A 22,332-nucleotide genomic window follows, 5' to 3' on the forward strand; every position below is an offset into this window, starting at 1 on the left:
GAATGTCTTGATACGTAGCACGACTATAAGATACCCGCTTTTGGTTACACTGCACCGCAAAATGTGGGAGTAGTTAGGAATCTAAATCGTGGGAGACAGACACACAACTTGACTTTTATATATAAAGATTTCTTTTTATACTTCATGTTACAGTCATTTCTTTCACTTCAATATATATTTTATATATATTATATTACAATGTATCTCACCAGTAGGACATTTTTTTCTTCCCGTCATTATAAAATTAGTTCCATTTACGTAATGGGGTCGACGAAATCCATTACACCTACCCCGAAATTGCTGACCTGGAGCTAAAGTTGGAAACTATCAATTCTTGCATCGAACCTGTACCAGAGGGAATCTTTTCCTCTTTTGAATAGAACAACTGAGAGGAAAATACGAAGATGATGCACACTCAGAAACACCTTGCTTCTCTTTTTCGTTCTTCCAATGTTATGACGAGATTATGTCCTACGGCCCTCACTGGAGAAAATACAGCAGGAGAAAATATCCCGGGACTCGTGCATTCCTCATCGAAGCTCATCGAAATACCACAATATTTTTGTTGATATTACATCAATAATGATCACTGTTATATCGCCACACTTGTATTGAGTAATCTTCTAGAAGAATCTCATATTTCCTATAAGAAAATGTCTCCTTCAAACATCAGAAATTTAGTTGGAAAAGTCGTTCTTTTCTGCTCAGAGGTGGCCATGTTTAGAGCGTAGTACCTGTCAAACATAGCGTGTTCCAATCAAGCCGTGACATAATAGTCATGATGCGATCAGAAATACGAGAGCTGCGTATCTCGTTCTCATATGTTGCAGAAACAAGCGTGTCCAGCATCTTAAGTGTCCAGCTTTCCATTCGTCTAACTGTGGTGATTCACTGGGTGCAGCCATGTCAGAGTCGCACAGCTTTACTCGCAGCTGTGTATGTATGTATGTTGTTATTCAGTCTATTTCAAGATTTCTTGCCAATAGAGAAAGAACAGATCTAACCTAGATCTATGTATGTATGTACGTATGTATGTATGTATGTATGTATGTATGTATGTATGTATGTATGTATGTATGTACGTATGTATGTATGTATGTATGTATGGATGGATGTATCGATGGATGGATGTATGTATGTGTGTGTGTATGTGTGTGTGTGTGTGTGTGTGTGTGTTGTGTGTGTGTGTGTGTGTGTGTGTGTGTTTGTGTATGAATAACTAATTAGAAATACGAGGGAGATTGAGAGATTGTGCTGTGATATGTAAGTATGGGAACTTGATAAAGAATATATGAGAAGGATGTTCACATCCAGTATACAATGAATACTTCTGGATAATGAATATCATGAGATCATAAACATTGATGAGGAACATTGCCGGATAATGAACATTCTACGATAGTAAACAGAGTATGATGGTATGCTCTGTTAGATAATGTACACTATCTGATAGTGAGACTGATATGTAACAGTATTGGATTGTGGACACTGTTGGTTGGTGAACATTGTTCGACAATGAGCGTGGTAGCAAAGTAAACACTGTTAGATAACGAGTAATGTAAGATGGTTAATATTGCTGTATAATGAAAGTTGTTCGATAGTAAGAAGTGTCAGATAATGAATGCTTTAGGATTGTAAATAACGTTAGATGATGGGCATGGGTTTGTTGTGAACACTGCTGGACAATGAACATGGCTTGTTAGGAAACAAGATAGTGAACACTGTCGCAGAATGAACGTCGCAGGCTGGTGGACAGAGTTTGTTAGTGAACATTAATATACAGCAGAGACTCTTGGATAACGTACGCTGTTAAATATTGAACAACATGAATAACATTCTTGGAAAATTATCACTGTTGGGTAATGGTCTCTTTTGGACAATGAATGCTGTTCGTTAGTAAACAGTGTTGGGTAATAAACACTGTAGAATAGTGAACATTGTTGGGTAGTAGTAGATGGGGATCTCTATTAGACGTTTAGAAAATAAATACATTTCCTTAATAGAAACTGTTAGATATTGAACAGTGTTCAGTTATGTACACTGTAAAATGGTAAGATTCTTAGATGGTGAAAACAGATAAACGGTAAATTCTTTGGTGCTATGAACACTGTTGGAGAACGAACGCTTTTGGATAGTAATCATTACTGAATTGTGATTCGCATGAACACAACACAGTGAACACTGCTGGATAATGAACACTACTGGGTCATCAACATTGCTGGTTGGCTAAGCATTTTGTCCAAATTGCTTGATTCTGTCAGCTTACCTGTTCCGTGTCTACAGTCTGATAATTCTTGGGCATTCATCTAAGAAGTGGTAGAGCTGAGAGAATCCTTGCTCTAACCAATATTTTACTAAAATGTAGATGCTCCAGATTATTTATGCCTCAGAATATATCGGTGCAGAAATATTAAGGACTTCATAGATATATACGGTATCTGGGTGATACTACATAGACACTATTAGCGACTTTTAGGCACGTTATGCACGACGAAATCGCACGTGCCTACACAACTCATTAATATTTACATTGCAGCCCCAGGGAAATCGTGTAATATGTAACACCACTGTATGCTGGTGGTGATGATGATGGTAGTGGCGACAGTAACAACGATTTTTAACATGAAACTGTAACGCACTTTCCCCGCTCGGTAATTTCCCGTTAAGCGAATGTAACCTACTAGCAATTGGCCTGTGACCTATATGCTGTTATGAAAATGCTTTCCCAAATCTTTAACATAGTTCCACTAAATATGAACCGTATTATCGTGAGGAAGTACTTCTTAACACATGCAAGATTCGAATCGTCTTTCCACCTGTATATACATACATACATACATACATACATACATACATAATATATATTATATATATAATATATATATATAATATAATATATATATATATATATATTATATATTATATATATATATATACATAAATATATATACATATACACATATATATCTTCTTTTACTTGTGTTAGTCCACTAGTTTCCGGGCATGCTGTTGATCGACATTGAAGAATTTTTAGTCGAATGTACCGACCCAAGGACTTATTTCAGAAAGCTATGTACTGATTCCCTTGGTCACTTTTTGCCGAACAGGTAAGTAACGTGTATATAAACACACAACCATTGGTCGTCACGCGCTACTCCAGAAAGATTAGAAATCGATGAGTGTAGGTCAGATAATTGCTATGAAATATAAAAGTGAAAGTTTATCATTAATTTTCATTTAGAAAATTAACAAAATCTTTTACTTAGAGATTTGTATCTCTTAAAAAGAAATAATTTCTCGTGAATTCAGTCCGGCCATTGTAAAATCTGGCAAAAGGATGGCACAAAAAATGTAAAGTGAATGAAAAGAAGGTTGACAACCACGACTGTTCGGATAGGATAAATGGATGGATAGTGAGGCTTCTTGTCAATCATACATTCGCGCAAGATGAGTGTTCAAAAGAAATACAAGTCTAAGTCATTAAATATCGAGTTTGGGCCAAAATTTTAAAAAATGCCCTAATTAATTGATAAATACACATATATTTCTAGGAATGAATTCGCTAAGCTGAGCTATGGAAGTCTTCTAAAGAACAAAATTAGTATGGAATCGTCGTATTGAGAAAGTTGTTTATTTCCTCTCGCTGTTTTGACAACGCGCGGGGAGCGACGTCCGAAGTTTACCGAGCAGATATTCTCTGACATGTAAAAATTGTTTGTCTTTGAGAAATATTGGTGAAATGGCACCAAAGATTACCATGTTATATTATTAAAACCCGACGTGATGGGTTATCCCCATCGTAAATTCAGTCGCATTATTTTTCGTATGTTATACATTTTCAGAAGTAAGGCCGATTCGTTTCCCATTTGTTTTCTTTCTTCTCTCTTTCTCACTGCTACTAACGAGTTCGCTGTTAAAAAATATTTCTATTTTAATATTGTACATTTCTCTTAGTAAATGTTTTCTCTCTCTCACACACACACAGACACATGCACACACACAAACAGATTAATATAATATTTTTTTTCTTTTTTGTCTCTTAATTATTTCTCTCATTATTTCGCCATTAGCAGAACAAATCGACCCCAAGCCTTATTCTTTACAGGGATGAAACCACACCAGCATCGGCTCTCAAGCAATGCTGGGGGGACACAAAAATTCATACATACACACTGGCGAAAATAAATGCAAGACCGATGTTAAAATTTCTATTTCTTACAAAATATTTTGTTACTAACACCATTCAAATTATCTTTATCGTTTACACCATATGCAGAACTTATTTCTCTTTCGAATGATGCAGACAATAACTATTTTTATACAACTTGAAGAATTCTAATGCTAAATTAATATAAACGTTTCAAATTTACCGGTAAAATTAGTTTAAAACTATATCATAACAATTTTATTTAAGGCTTAAGATTGTAGCAAAAATGAGCAACAAGAACGAAATACAGATTAGTACTTTGTGCCGTAGCCTTTATTCTTAATAACGGCTGAACAACGTCTCGGCATTGAATTCGCTAAGTGATTACAAAATTCTATGGGAATATTTTGCCATGTTTCAATGATATAATCGAATAATTGTTTTAGATTAGATGGTTTATTAGCATAGACATTTGGGAAACATAATTCCACAGGTTGTCGATCGGATTGCGGTCCGGGCTCTGGGGAGGCCATTCGATTACGTCATTATTATGGTGATCAAAAAATTCCATAACTTCTGGGCCTTGTGCACAGGACTATTGTCCTGCTGATAAATAGCCCCCGAAGGCATTTGGTGAGTCAAATATGGCACATCATTATCCTTTAGTAGATTCATATAACCTACACTATTTAGCTTTCCAGCAACTTTAACTAGAGGGCCAACATCAAAGCTACGAAATGCCGCCCGCACCATAACACCCACACACACCGCTTGCGCCGTTTTTTTTTCAGGCATTTGGGTTGGAATTCCTCGGTTGGACGATGTTTGACGTATGTTTTACCATCTGATCCAAATATACAGAAGCGTGACTCGTCACTCCAAAGGACCCTGCACCAATCTACGGCAGTTCATTGAGCATGGCTTTTTGCGAAATTAAGGCGTTTGAATCGATTTCTTTCGGATGTTATTGGCTTTTTTCCTAGCGATTCGTCCATGTAGTCCTAATTCTCTCAAAAGGTTGCGGACGGTTTGTGGTGTAAAACTAACACCATTCTCGTCGGACAATTGCTTACAACTGTCAACGGCGGTCCGTTGCCTTCCGAAAGTCGGTGGATTCGACGTTCCAACTGTGCCGTTGTTTTTTCTTGGGGCACCAGTCCTTTGCCGATCTTTATATTGACCAGTCTCCGAGTATATCTTCCACGCTTGCACGCAAGCCGTTTTACTGCACTTTAGGTGCTTGCTGATGTTTGAAAAGGAAACTTTTTGCTGGTGGAGTAATACGATGTTTGCTCTCGTGACTGGACTGAGGTTGCGTTGTTTTCCCCTTATTAATCAATTGTATAATAACGTTAAATTATAACACTATGTAGTGCAGTTAGGCTAGTTGTGTGACCACCAATTTTGGCAAAAAGTTTGCATACATATTACTTGGTCTTAAACTAATCTTGCCAGTAAATTCGAAAAGTTTCTATGAATTTAGCATTAGAATTCTTCAAGTTGTATAAAAAATAGTTATTGTCTGCATCATTCGAAAGAGAAATAAATTCCGCATAAGGTGTAAAAGATAAAAATAATTTGTATAGTGTTAGTAACAAAATATTTTGTAAGAAATAGAACTTTTATCATCGGTCTTAAATTAATTTTCGCCATTGTACATACATCTCTGTTTGTCTCTCTCTCAATCCTTCTCTCTCTCCCTCTCACTCTCTGTATATATATAAATATATATATATATATATATATATATATATATACATACAAACATGTACATATATACGACTGATTTCTTTCAGTTTCCTTCTACCAAAATCCACTCACACGAGAGCCACACAGTGGAACGGAACCTGCTAGCGTGTAGATCGAAAGGAATCTTCTTACCACAGCCAGGCCACCGCCTATATATATACATACATACATATATACATACATACATACATACATACATACATACATACATACATACATATCCAGAAGATTATCATTTAAATATATACGTGCATATCAAGATATGCAACTATCTGCATGAGAATACATACATAAAACATACAAATCTGCACATATCTATATACATACATACAGGCATGCATACATGCATACAGACATACATACAAAATTACCCTCTTTTTTAAGTTGAAATTCCAACTTAGGAACCTTAGATCTAGGTAAGATCTGTTCTTTCTCTATTGGCAAGGAATCTTGAAATAGACTGAATAACAACATACATACATACACAGCTGCGAGTAAAGCTGTGCGACTCTGACATGGCTGCACTCAGTGAATCATCACAGTAAGACGAATGGAAAGCTGGACACTTAAGATTCTGGACACGCTTGTTTCTGCAAGAAATGAGAACGAGACACGCAGCTCTCGTATTTCTGATCGCATCATGACTATTATGTCATATCCTGATTGGAACACGCTATGTTTGACAGGTACTACGCTCTAAACATGGCCACCTCTGAGCAGAAAAAGGACGACTTTTCCAACTAACTTTCCGATGTATAAAGGAGACATTTTCTTATAGAAAATATGAGATTCTTCTAAAAGATTAGTCAATACAAGTGTGGCGATATAACAGTGACCATTATTGATGTAATATCGACAAAAATATTGTGGTATTTCGATGAGCTTCGATGAGGAATGCACGAGTCCCGGGATATTTTCGCCTGCTGCATTTTCTCCAGTGAGGGCCGTAGGACATAATCTCGTCATAACATTGGAAGAACGAAAAAGAGAAGAAAGACTTTTCTAGGTTTGCATCATCTTCGTATTTTCCTCTCAGTTGTTTCATTCAAAAGAGGAAACGATTCCTTCTGGCACAGGTTCGATGCAAGAATTGATAGTTTCCAACTTTGACTCAAGGCCAGCAATTTCAGGGTAGGTGTAATGGATTTCGTCGACTCCATTACGTAAATGGTACTAATTTTATGATGACGGGAAGAAAAAAATGTCCTACTGGTGAGATACATTGTAATATAATATATATAAAATATATATTGAAGATAAAGAAATAACTGTAACGTGAAATATAAAAAGAAATTATTTATAAAATAAATCACATCTTTTCATATCATGAAATAATGGAACAAGTAGTAAATATAATATGGATGTCCGTAACGATGTTGTAATCCACTCATTGAACAAAATCAAAAACACAAACAACTGAATATAAAATAAAATATTAACACTTTAATGTTTCCATAGAAAAATATAATTCTCATTTATATAATAAATAATAGAAATGATGTTGGCGTATATGTGTGTGTGTGTGAGTGTGCAGGGAAGCCTTCCTAGTATAATGCATAGGAATATGGTGTATATATTATAATGAAGATTAAAAAAATAGGAAATGTAATCGGAAAATAAAAAAATTTAAAATAAATTAATTAAGGTAGGTATAGGTATGTTTATATGAATATATATAGATAAATATAGGTACGTATATAGGAAAAATATATAGAGATTGATACGTCACAGTCCCATTGGTGTAATACCAATAACATCGATGTAACACGATATTAAATAGAAATATTTATTTCATAAAGGAGAAATATATATTGTTTACAATTATAAACGTGATAAGAAAAATATAAGGTAAATATTTATGGAAATATTGGTATTTAACGATTAATATAATCGTCGATATGATTATTAAGTGGTGAAGCTAAAACACTTCTACATAATTAAAACGATACACTTGTATCTAATTTTTCTCTAACTGAGATTGGTTCCAGAAATATTATAAGAGGAATTATGGTTCCAGAAATATTATAACATGGATTAATTACATAAAGGATTGTAGAGTATTTTGAATGTGGTTTATATTTTCATGAAGTGTATGAAGTGTAATTATGGTAAACCATCGCTGCTTGGTTATTGGCACATCATCCGGTAGCAAAAGACTGTCATCCACTTCGACATTTTGTTTGATGTTTGAAAATATCTGAAATATATGAAAAGAACATTGAAAATAAGAGATACACATTAATTGATATATCAACACGCACACAAACACACACACACACACACACACACACACACACACCACACACACACAGACACACACACAAACACAAACACGCACACACACACACACACACAAACTCGCACACAAATGCAGACACACGCGCTCACACATGCAGTGGCAGCGGCCAACGGAGCTCTCAGTCCACACAGTACCAAGTTATATATATATATATCCAAAGGAAACCCTACGTGGTGGAGATCTGAACATGGTCAATGTAGCTATTTCCCCCTACATTCAATACTATAGAGACATTTACACGCACATATCATATATCACATTTACTAATACTAACAATATACGCAAACATCTTATATACGAATTTAGACACATATGCACACACACGTATATATTACGTATAACATTTTGATAGACTATGTTATATTGTTAAATTAGAACGGTTCAAAATTATTCTAATTGTAGTAATTCCTTCAAATAATTTGACATTCTACAAAGATTACCATTTCTCGCGTTTCTGTCTACATCATAAAAATGAGGAAAGTGTGCAGAACGTAAGCTGATTATCGTCTGCACGAAGTATTTTACGACAGAAATCTTAGAAACCCTGAAGAGATGTAATTTGTAATCTTTTAGTATTCATGAAACACAAGAATAATTTGAAAGAATGCTTCGAAATGAGTATATATTACTCCGAGGGAATCTAAGGAATAGCACCATTGCTCTTTGACAACGCTTTCTGTAAATAAACAGACCATATCTTCCCAGATCAATTCTATGAGATATATATTTAATACATTCCGATAAACATGAGGATATTTTGGTGCTGTTTTATTGACCAGGGAAATTATCAACATTAATTTTTCGTGAGGAAATGAAAGAGAAATCGCGTGAATCTTCATCTAGGAAAATATATTACGAGAATAATACTTACTGGTGATTCCAGAAAAAGTATCGTATCAACCAGGTAAGAAAGTGTTTGTTTTAAGTAACAATAAAATATGGCATCAGATGTGGGAGTGAGTTTAGAACAGGCAGCGGGATAATGACACTCTGTCTGTATACGTTTGGCAGGGGCACACAGCTGGTCATATTCTTTTTCCGTCTGATTCTTCAGCACGGTAACATATTGACTGAGGGTTGCAGACATATTGGATAGAGCAATCTGTAATAAAGAATTGTGAGAAGATTGAATTTTATTCGACACTGATTGAGATTTCTTATAAAATATAGAATCGAATTTAGATAGAAAGTGTATAAATATTTCAAGAAAATATGTTTGATAATATGTCCATACCTTGACTAAATCTGTCTGCGCGAGGGTGATATTGTCTTGAATGTAGAGCTGAGGGAATGTAAGTTCCGTCTGGTTGAGCAGCATATGAATAAAGTGAGGACAGGATACCGCAGAAGCCATTGGAGTGTTGTGGCACTGTAGAAAAACACGTGACATATTATGAGTCTGAGATTTGGACAGATAGGATTAGAAAACAATGGAGTAGAAGTCCGTTTACAGCGAACGAGTAGTTATAAATATTGATCTTTATGAGAACCTTATTAATTATTATGTGTGTAAGTAATATATTATTGGAGTGGTAAAAGAAATACTAATGATGATGATGGTGATGATGATGATGATGATGATGATGATGATGATGATGATGATGATGGTGATGATGATGATGATGATGATGATGATGATGATGATGATGATGATGATAACAATACCAAGAATAACAATAATAATAATAACAATAATATATGAAGAACTAAATGTAAACTTACAAAAGAATGCAAAGTAGTGTTCACAGCTATTGAGGCCCTTCGAGCCGCGTCCAGCTGAGTTTTTATGTTATTTATTGGTATCGCTGTAGGTTTTATCGATGCTCCCTGGATGAATGAAGTCCAGACTGAGATACACAGGACCAATATATATTGCCAGTCTACGGGAAAATGGAAAAAAATATCATTAAGGAACATTTGGAAGGAAAGGGAGACATTGAAGGAATTGTTATTATTAAAAAGAAATAAGTCGTTAAGTCGCTGTTAGTTTTTCACGTGTAGTAAACAATGAGCTGAACATTTTGGAACTCAATAAACGATATTCACAAATATTTAACATAGTTCCACTAAATATAAACCATAATTTCTTGTGTAGTGTGTTAAAGAGAAGTGAATAGATACTTGGCTGAGTGGAAGAAGGCAACGTTTTAAGTGTTTTGCTGTTGTTTTGTTCTACCATAGGAATTGAGTGCGATAATTAAATAATAGAAATAAAAACAATGCACTGCACTGTGATGCTTGTATTCAGCAGTAATAAAAATAGAAATATTCAAATTAGAGAAACAGGCGATATTTTATATATCACAGGAAAGACGAGGCTATTTAAAAGCAATTATATACATATATAGAGGCATATCAAGATAGATAGATAGATAGATAGATAGATAGATAGATAGATAGATAGATAGATAGATAGATAGATAGATAGATAGATAGATAGATGAATTGGATAGATAGATAGATAGATAGATACATGAATGGGATAGATAGATAGATAGATAGATAGATAGATAGATAGATAGATAGATAGATAGATAGATAGATAGATAGATAGATAGATAGATAGATAGATAGATAGATAGATAGATAGAAAAATCATACTTACAGTTATTCATTTTGTGTGATTTTTCGTTGTGAAAAAGGTTTTGAGAGAACGTCATGTTGTATTTCCTTTGCTTGTTACAATTTATTGTGTTTAAGTGACGATGGAATATCGGCTTATATAGTTGTTTTAGCAGTGATAAGTTTGGAAAATCCCGTGCTATGTGATGGCCTTCATGAAGCTGGAAGATTTACTCTTCCTTTCTCTATTGTTTAAATTTAGTTTACGAAAATTGCTTGCTTTCATTTCTGGCGGAAGTTGAAGCTTGTGCTAATATTTTACTTTCAGTGTGACAGAGATTTAGGTTTACGGGAAGAGGAAAGCTTTTATGAATGAACTATTTTTATCACAGTATATAGGTCACAGTCCAATTGCTAGTAGGTTACTTTCGCTTAACGGGAATGGCCCGAGCGGGGAATAGTGCGTTACAGTTACATGTTATAAATCGTTGGTACTATCGCCGTCGCCAACGTCGTCGTCGTCATTATCATTGTCATCATCATGTGTATCAGCTCAGTCATCTTCACCACCACCACCACCACCACCACCACTACAACCACTACCACCACCATCACCACCATCACCACCACCAGAACGAGATAAAGAAACCCATAACTCAAATATCGTATAACTCCCTCAATGACAACTCACATACATTCAGAAATCAAGGGTCTAATATCCCCAAAAACGAATACATAAACTATTGAAAATAATTTACAACCAACAATACAAACAGTCACAAATGGAAAAATGTGTTTAGAAGGAGGGGATGGAGAAGGAGGAAGGGGTACGAAGCAGAAGAAACAGCATCAATATATGGCAAGAACAGAAACCTACGGCTAGATCATAGAAATCCTTAGATCTACATACATACAAACATACATACATACATACATAAATACATAAACACATAAATACATACTTTCATACGTATATAAATACATGCATAGGAACGCACACACACACACACACACACACACACACACACATAAGTGTAAGATCCAGGGATGGAGATTTAGTAAGACAGCTTCAAGCAATTCTACGGTAGGTGACTAAGTTTGGCGAATTTGCAAAAAGAATACAAAATGTAGAAGGAAAATCCGGGATACATGTGTTTCATGGCGAGGGAAATTTCAGAAGTGGTAAAATCCAAGTGAGGTGTATACTGCCACCTAATCATCAGGCCAAGGATATCTTCATTAGATTAAATGTTATAATTGTCTTGGATTGTCTCTGAAGCAAAGACAAACAGGAAAGAAAATTAAACTTCTTAACGCAAATTAGCTAATTTTCACAACGTAGGATTTCTCTTTGCTCGGGAAAATGTGTGTGTATGTGGCCCCGTTCTTGCTCTCATGCAATACCTAACAAAGGTGAAATTCATTTGAAAACACATCTGGATTTGTTTCTGCAAATGCTTGTGGAGATAGCTGATATGGAATATGAAGGAGAGAAAATAACAACCACATACAAACAGGCCCCGTAATAAAATGAAAAAGAAGCGATTCTTTAAGATATACATGGCGTTTGTGTGCAGGCGTGTACATGGATCGGTGATATATAAATACATACATACACACACAAACACACATACACACACAATTCCCATACTAATATGTAGAATTAATAAACGAGTAGCAAAACTAGAAACAATTCATTGAGAGATAGAAGTGAAAATGTCAAAATTCCGTTTCACCTAATTTTCAATAAAATAATATGAAGAAGAGAATGTAATAAAAAAAAATATGGAAGTGAGGCGGAAAATTTTTCATTTTATTGTCGTTTTCATCTCTCCTTAAGACGTTTTTAGCGACGGAGGTAAAAAAAATATTGTCTTTTGTTCAGTATTGTCTTTTAAAGCAAAGTTAATTTTGGAGAATTTATTTTTAAAAAATACTTCTCAATTTTTAAAAAATATTTTGGATTGTCTGTTAAGCAAAGACAAACAGGAAAAAAATAAACTTGTCATCGAAACTTAGTTAATTTTCACTAAGTGGGATTTCCCTTTGGTCGGGATAAAGTGTGTGTATTTTCTCTCTATCACCCAAGGAGATTCCGGTTTAACCAATATAGTTTTCCTTACGACTAGGCCAGATTATGTAAAACAAGAGATTTCTTGTTTCCCAATTAATATCCGTCTTTATCCCTCGGATATTTCTAAATGGTTGTAACTTTGCCTAATTCAGATTCCGCGTCAGCTATCTCAACAAGTTTTTACAGAAAATTCGGGGTTGGGGTGGGTAAGTGAATTTATCCTAGATATTTCTTGAGGGTTTTTGATTGACGCATGGTGTTGATGGTTGGGCTTTTGAAGACCAAGTCCTTTACGTTCGTGTTTCGAAGACAGGATTGAGAGAGTCACATTGGTGTATGTCTCTATGTTTGCCATTCCTGAGTCATAACTGGTGAGCTGTACCTGTAATTCAGAATGTGTCAGCCTTATCACATTCTTTATCATACTGAATCTCCTTCAGAATTACGTTAAGTGTACACGTGTCTGTGGTGTACTGAGCCGCTTGCACGTTAATTTCATGAAAACTCTGTTCGTTTCATCATATCATCTGGAACACACGTCGTCATAACCGACGGAGAACCAGGTCGCTTGCAACAAGGATTTCTATTATCTAGTCGAAGATATCTGTACTTGCCATATTTTTATATTGATGCTGTTTCTTCTGTTTCGTACCCCCTTCCTCCTCTTCTTTCTCCTCCCCCTTCCCCTCCTTCTAAACACATTCCTCCATTTGTGACTGTCGATATTGTTGGTTGTAAATTATTTTCAATAGTTTCTGTATTCGTTTTTTGGGATATTAGACCCTTGATTTCTGAATGTATGTGAGTTTGTGATTGAGGGAGTTATACGATGTTTGAGTGAATGGTTTCTTTATTTCGTTCTGGTATTCGTGATGGTGAGGATGGGTATGGTGGCGGTAGTGGTGGTGTTCGTGGTGGTCGTGGTCTTGAAGATGATGAAGTTGATACACATGATGATGATAATGATAATGACGAGGAAGACGTTGTCGACGGCGATAGTAACAACGATTTGTAACCTGAAACTGTAACTCACTATTTCCCGCGCGGTTACATCCCGTTAAGCGAAAGTAACCTACTAGCAATTGGACTGTGACCTATATACTATGATAAAAATAGTTCATTCATAAAAGCTTTCCTCTTTCCGTAAACCTAAATCTCTGACACATTGAAAGAAAAATATTAGCACAAGCTTCAACTTCCGCCAGAAATGAAAGCGAGCAATTTTCGTAAACTAAATTTAAACAACAGATAAAGGAAGATGATATCTTCCAGCTTCATGAAGGCCATCACATAGAACGGGATTTTCCAATCCTATCACTGCTAAAACCACTATATAAACCGATATTCCATCGTCACTTAAAAACAATAATTCGTAACAAGCAAAGGAACTACAACTTGACGTTCTCTTAAAACATTTTTCATAACGAAAAATCAAACAGAATGAATAACTGTAAGTATGAGGTCGGCATTATATACATACATACATACATACATACATACATATATACATAAACACATATTTACATACTTACATAAACACATACATACATGCGCACATACATTTATAGGAATACACACACATACACAAATGTAAGATCCAGGGATCGAGGTGTATGAAGACAGTTAATTTCAAGCAATTCGTAGTAAATATTAAGAAAAATCAACTTTCGGAACAAATTTCGGTGTATTCAGGCGGAAGATTGGGGATTATTTCATTGCGAAAAAGAATATAAGAGTTATAGAATGGAAAAGAATAATTCGGGCTACATGTGTTTCATGGCGAATGAAACCTCAAAAGTGGTAAATCCAAATGAGGTGTATACGGCCGGGTAATATTCAGTCGAAGGATATCTTGAATAGATTAAAGGTTATACTGTCATGAGGAAGTAATTGTTAACACATACAAACATCGAATCTTTCCACCTGTATATATATATATATATATATATATATATATATATATATATATATATATATATATATATATATATATATATATATATATATATATATATGTATATATAATATATATATATATTATATATATATATATATATATATATATATATATATACATACATACACACATATACATACATATTTATAGATATATATACACACATACATATATATATATACATATACATACATACATACATACATACATACATACATATATACATACATATATAAACTGTCTATTAATTGTTTTAGTCCGCTGGTTTGCGGCCATGCTGTGACACAACCTCAAAACTGTTTAGGTCGAATTTACCATCCCGAGGACTTATTTCAGAAAGCCATGTACTTATTCTGTTGGTAACTTTTTACCGAAGAGTTACTTTTCCTATATATATACACACAAGCATTGGCCATCAAGCGGTACTCAAGAGAGAGCGACAATGACACCGCCCACACACATATACACACATATACACGCGCACAGAAATATGTAAATATATGTATGTCCCTGTCAATGTATGCAATTATCTATCTCTCTTTCTCTATCTATATATCTATCTATCCAATGCTTTCTATCTATCTATCCAATTCTTTCTATCTATCTATCCATCTAAGTATCTATCTATCATTCTATCTATCAATGTAAGTGGCTTTAATATAAGTGGTTTTAAACGCACATCTTATATATCACATTTACTAATACTAACAATATACACACACATCTTACATATGAATTTACTACTATTAATTATATAGACACAATGACACACTACACAAGAAATTATGGTTTATATTTAGTGGAACTATGTTAAATATTTGTGAATATCGTTTATTGAGTTCCAAAATGTTCAGCTCATTGTTTACTACACGTGAAAAACTAACAGCGACTTAACGACTTATTTCTTTTTAATAATAACAATTCCTTCAATGTCTCCCTTTCCTTCCAAATGTTCCTTAATGGTATTTTTTTCCATTTTCCCGTAGATTGGCAATATATATTGGTCCTATGTCTCTCAGTCTGGATTTCATTCATCCATGGAGCGTCTATAAAACCGACAGCGATACCAATAAATAACATAAAAGCTCAGCTGGAGGCGGCTCGCAGGGCCTCAATAGCCGTGAACACTACTTTGCATTCTTTTGTAAGTTTACATATATTCATTCATATATTATTGTTATTATTATTGTTATACTTGATATTGTTATCATCATCATCATCATCATCATCATCATCATTATTACAACTTCTTATACCACTCCAATAATATATTACTTAAAATACTACCCACATAATAATTAATAAAGTTCTCATAAAGATCAATATTTATAACTATTAGTTCAGTGTAAACGGACTTCTACTCACTTGTTTTCTAATCCTATCTGTCCAAATCTCAGACTCATAATATGTCACGTGTTTTTCTACAGTGCCACAACACTCCAATGGCTTCTGCGGTATCCTGTCGTCAGTTTATTCATATGCTACTCAACCAGACGGAACTTACATTCCCTCAGCTCAACATTCAAGACAATATCACCATCGCGCAGACAGACTTAGTCAAGGTATGGACATATTATCAAACATATTTTCTTGAAATATTTATACACTTTTTATCTAAACTCGATTCTATATTTTATAAGAAATCTCAATTAGTGTCGAATCAAATTCAAGCTTCACACAATTCTTTATTACAGATTGCTCTATCCAATATGTCTGCAACCCTCAGTCAATATGTTACTGTGTTGAAGAATCAGACGGAAAAAGAATATGACCAGCTGTGTGCCCCTGCCAAACGTATACAGACAGAGTGTCATTATCCCGCTGCCTGTTCTAAACTCACTCCCACATATGATGCCATATTTTATTGTTACTTAAAACAAACACTTTCTTACCTGGTTGATACGATACTTTCTCTGGATTCACCGGTAAGTATTATTCTCGTATTATATTTTCCTAGATGAATATTCACGCGATTTCTCTTTCATTTCCTCACGAAAAATTAATGTAGATAAATGCCTTGTTCAATAAAACAGCACCAAAATATCCTCATGTTTATCGGAATATATTAAATATATATCTCATAGAACTGATCCGGGAAGATATAGTCAGTTTATTTACAGAAACTGTTGTCAAAAGTCCAAAAGTGCTATTCTTTAGATTCCCTCGGACTAATATATACTCATTTCGAAGCATTCTTTCAAAGTATTCTTGTGTTTCATCTTCAGGGTTTCTAAGATTTCTGTCGTAAAATACTTCGTGTAGACTATAATCAGCTTACGTTCTGCACACTTTCCTCATTTATATGATGTAGACAACAATGCGAATATGTGTAATCTTCGTAGAATGTCTAATTATTTGACGGAATTACTACAATTAGAATAATTTTGAACCGTTATAATTTAATAATATTACTTAGTCTATCAAAATATTATACGTAATATATACATATGTGTGTGTGCATATGTGTCTATATTATTATTAGTAATAAATTCATATATAACATATGTGCGTATATTATTAGTATTAGTAAATGTGATATATAATATGTGTGTATAAATGTCTCTATAGTATTGAATGTAGGGAGAAATAGCTACCTTGACCATGTTTAGATCTCATCCACGTTGGGTTAACTATAGATAAATAATATATAATATATATATATATATATATATAAATATAATATATATATATATATATATATATATATAATATATATATATATATATTATATATATATATATATATATATTATATATATTATATATATATATATATAGCTTTATAAGGTGTGACTGTGAGCCCCGGTAGGTTTCATTGCATGTGTATCGTGTGTGTGTGTTTGTATGCGTGTGTGTATTAATATCAATTAATGTGTATCTCTTATTTACAATGTTCTTTTCATATATTTCAGATATTTTCAAACATCAAACAAAATGTCGAAGTGGATGACAGTCTTTTGCTACCGGATGATGTGCCAATAACCAAGCAGCGATGGTTTACCATAATTACACTCCATACACTTCATGAAAATATAAACCACATTCAAAATACTCTACAATCCTTTATGTAATTAATTCCCGTTATAATACTTCTGGAACCAATCTCAGTTAGAGAAAAATCAGATACAAGTGTATCGTTTCAATTATGTAGAAGTGTTTTAGCTTCACCACTTAATAATCATATCGACGATTATATTAATCGTTAAATACCAATATTTCCATAAATTTTTTTCTTATATTTTCTTATCACGTTTATAATCGTCAACAATATATATTTCTCCTTTATGAAATAAATATTTCTATTTAATATCGTGTTACATCGATGTTATTGGTATTAAAACAATGGAACTGTGACGGATCAATCTATATATATTTTTCATATATACATAGCTATATTTATATATATATATATATTCATATATACATAACTATACCTACGTTATTTAATTCATTTTTAATTTTTTTATTTTCCGATTCCATTTCCTATTTTTTTAATCTTCGTTATAATATATACACCATATTCCTATGCATTATACTAGGAAGACTTCCCTGCATACTCACACACACACACACACACACACACATATACGCCAACATCATTTCTATTATTTATTATATAATTGAGAATTATATTTTTGTATGGAAACATTAAAGTGTTAATATTTTATTTTATATTCTGTTGTTTGTGTTTTTGATTTTGTTCAATGACTGGATTACAACTTCGTTACAGACATCCATATTATATTTACTGCTTGTTCCATTATTTCTTGATATGAGCCAGCAATTTCGGGGGTGGTGTAATGGATTTCGACGACCCCATTACGGAAATGGTACTTATTTTATGATGACAGGAAGACTGAATATCCTACAGGTGAGATACATTGTAATATAATGTATATAAAATATATATTAAAGATAAAGAAATGACTGTAACATAAAATATAAAAAGAAATTATAAAATAAATCACAACAATAGTGTGACTGTATTCAGAATGGGCAAAGCCCATCACGTCGGGCTTTACAACATGATCATCTTTGGAGCCATTTCACAAATATTTCTTGAAGACAAACAATTGTTACATGTCAGAGAATATCTGCTCTGTAAACTTCGGATGTTGCTCTCCACGCGTTGTCAAGAGAGCGAGAGGAAATAAACAACTTTATCGATACGACGATTCCATACAAATTTCGCTCTTTAGACTTCTATAGCTCATCTTAGCGAATTCATCCTAGAAATATATGTGTACAACTATTGTTGTGATTTATTTTATAATTTCATTTTATATTTAATGTTACAGTCATTTCTTTATCTTTAATATATATTTTATATACATTATATTACAATGTATCTCACCTGTAGGATACTCAGTCTTCCTGTCATCATAAAATAAGTACCATTTACGTAATGGGGTCGTCGAAATCCATTACACCTCCCCCGAAATTGCTGGCCCATATCCAAAGTTGGAAACTATCAATTCTTGCATCCAACTTGTGCCAGAGGGAATCGTTTTGTCTTTTGAATAAAGCAACTGAGAGGAAAATACAAAGATGATGCAAACCTAGAAAAGCCTTTCTTCTCTTGTTTGTTCTTCCAATGTTATGACGAGATTATGTCCTACGGCCCTCACTAGAGAAAATGCAGCAGGAGAAAATATCCCGGGACTCGAGCATTTTTACTCGAAGCTCATAGAAATACCACAAAATTTTTGTCAATATTAGATCAATTATGATCATTGTTATATCGCCACACTTGCATTGAATAATCTTTTAGAAGAATCTTATATTTTCTATAAGAAAATGTCTCCTTCAATACATCGGATAGTTAGCTGGAAAAGTTGTCCTTTATTTGCTCAGAGGTGGCCATGGTTAGAGAGTAGTGCCTGTCAAACATAGCGTGTCAAACATAGCATTTCTTGCCAATAGAGAAAAGAACAGGTTTCTAACCTAGATGTATGTATGTATGTATGTGTGTGTGTGTGTGTGTGTTTGTGAGTGTGTGTGTGTGTGTGTGTGTGTGTGTGTGTGGTGTGGTGTGTGTGTGTTGTGTGTGTGTGTGTGTTGTGTATGAATAACTGATTAGAAATACGAGGGAGTTTGAGAGAACGTGCTGTGATATGTAAGTGTGGGAATTTGATGTCGAATATATGATGTCGAATATACAATGAATACTTCTAGATAATGAATAGCATGATATCATAAACATTGATGTGGAACATTGCCGGATAATGAACATTGTACGATACTAAACAGAGTATCGTACAATCACAATCACATTCTATGTGATGGCCTTCATGAAGCTGGAAGAAATCATCTTCCTTTATCTATAGTTTCAATTTAGTTTGCGAAAATTGCTCGCTTTCAATTCTGGCGGAAGTTGAAGCTTGTGCTAATATTTTACCTTCAATGTGTCAGGAGATTTAGGTTTACGGGAAGAGGAAAGCTTTTATGAATGAACTATTTTTATCACAGTATATAGGTCACAGTCCAATTGCTAGTAGGTTACTTTCGCTTAACGGGAAAGAACTGAGCGGGGAATAGTGAGTTACAGTTTCATGTTACAAATCGTTGTTACTATCGCCGTCGCCAAAGTCGTCGTCATTATCATTGTAACCATCATATATATCATCTCCATCATCATCTTCACTACAACCAACACCATCACAACCGCCGCAACTACCAACACCACCACCACCACCACCACCACCAGAACGAAATAAAGAAACCAATCATTCAAACATCGTATAACTCCCTCCATCACAACTCACATACGTTCAGAAATCAAGTGTCTAATATCCCAAAGAACGAATACAGAAACTATTGAAATTAATTTACAACCAACAATACCGACAGTCACAAATGGAGAAAGGTACTTAGGCGGAGGAGGAGGAGGAGGAGGAGGAGGAAGGGGAGGAGGTTGTGGTGGTGGTGGAGGAGAAAAAGGAGGAAGAGGTAGAAGAGGAGGGAGGGGAGGCGAAACAGAAGAAACAGCATCAATATAAGAATATGGCACGGACAGAAACCTACGACTAGATTATAGAAATCCTTATTGCAGGCGACCTAGTTCTCCGTCGGTTATGACGACGAGTTTTCCAGATGATACAATCAAACGAACAGAATGCTCATGAAATTAACGTGCAAGCGGCCGAGTACTCCACAGACACGCGTACACTTAACGTAATTCTGAAAGAGGTTCAATATGATAAAGAATGTGATAAGGCTGACCCCTTCTGAATTGCAGGTACAACTCAACAGTTGTGACTCAGGAATGGCAAACATAGAGGCATTCACCAATGTGACTCTCTCAATCCTTTCTTTGAAGCACAAACGTAAAGGACTTGGTCTTCAAAAGCCCAACCATCAACACCATGCGTCAATCAAAAACCATCAAGTAATATCTAGCAAAGATTAATTCACTTACCCACCCCAACCCCGAATTTTCTGTAAAAACTTGTGGAGATAGCTGATGCGGAATATGAATTAGGCAAAGTTACAACCAGTTAGAAATATCCGAGGGATAAAGACGGATATTAATTGGGAAACAAGAAATCTCTTATGTTACATAATCTGGTCAATCTTAAGGAAACTACATTGGTTAAACCGGAATCTCCTTGGATGAAAGAGTGAACATACACACACGTTATTCCGAGCAAAGGGAAATCCCACTTAGTGAAAATTAACTAATTTGTGATAACAAGTTTATTTTTATCCTGTTTGTCTTTGCTTAAGAGACGATCCAAAATATTTTTTAAAAATTGAGAAGTATTTTCTAAAAATATATTCTCCAAAATTAACTTTGCTTAAAAAAACAATAATGAACAAAAGAAAATATGGACAAATTAATTGATAAGTACACATATATTTCTAGGATGAATTCGCTAAGATGAGCTATAGAAGTCTAAAGAGCGAAATTTGTATGGAATCGTCGTATCGATAAAGTTGTTTATTTCCTCTTGCTGTCTTGACAACGCGTGGGGAGCAACACCCGAAGTTTACAGAGCAGATATTCTCTGACATGTAAAAATTGTTTGTCTTCAAGAAATATTTGTGAAATGGCACCAAAGATTATCATGTTGTAAAGCCCGACGTGATGGGCTTTGCCCATTCTGAATAGAGTCGCACTATTTGGCGTAGGGTATACATTTTCAGAAGTAAGGCCGATTCGTTTTCCATTTGTTTTCTTTCTTCTCTCTTTCTCACTCCTACTAACGAGTTCGCTGTTAAAAGATATTTCTATTTTAATGTTGTACTTTTCTCATAGTAAATGCTTTCTCTCCCTCCCTCTTTCTCTCTCTCTCATACACACAGACACAGACACACACACACAAACACACACTCACACATACGGATGGAAGCACTCCGTCAGTTACGACGACGAGGGTTCCGGTTGATCCGATCAACGGAACAGCCTGCTCGTGAAATTAACGTGTAAGTGGCTGAGCATTCCACAGACACGTGTACCCTTAACGTAGTTCTCGGGGATATTCAGCGTGACCCAGAGAGTGACAAGGCCGGCCCTTTGAAATACAGGTACAACAGAAACAGGAA

The 22,332-nt window shown here is 34.5% G+C and overlaps 2 protein-coding genes across 3 annotated transcripts in view; one reads left to right on the forward strand and one right to left on the reverse strand.

Moving 5' to 3' along the window:
* The window catches only part of LOC118763923, a 226,171-nt gene that overhangs the window by 159,433 nt on the left and 44,406 nt on the right, over positions 1-22,332 (reverse strand). The gene's annotated exons all lie outside the window — the stretch shown is intronic.
* On the forward strand, positions 14,210-18,041 carry LOC118763924. Its single transcript, XM_036503912.1, has 5 exons — positions 14,210-14,281; positions 15,775-15,932; positions 16,216-16,350; positions 16,483-16,713; positions 17,700-18,041. Exons 1-5 carry the CDS (start codon positions 14,272-14,274, stop codon positions 17,856-17,858), a joined length of 693 nt encoding a protein of 230 aa, XP_036359805.1. The 5' UTR covers positions 14,210-14,271; the 3' UTR covers positions 17,859-18,041.

The sequence above is a fragment of the Octopus sinensis genome, linkage group LG6 (genome assembly GCF_006345805.1).
Source record: "Octopus sinensis linkage group LG6, ASM634580v1, whole genome shotgun sequence".
NCBI classification, from domain to species: Eukaryota; Metazoa; Mollusca; class Cephalopoda; order Octopoda; family Octopodidae; genus Octopus; species Octopus sinensis.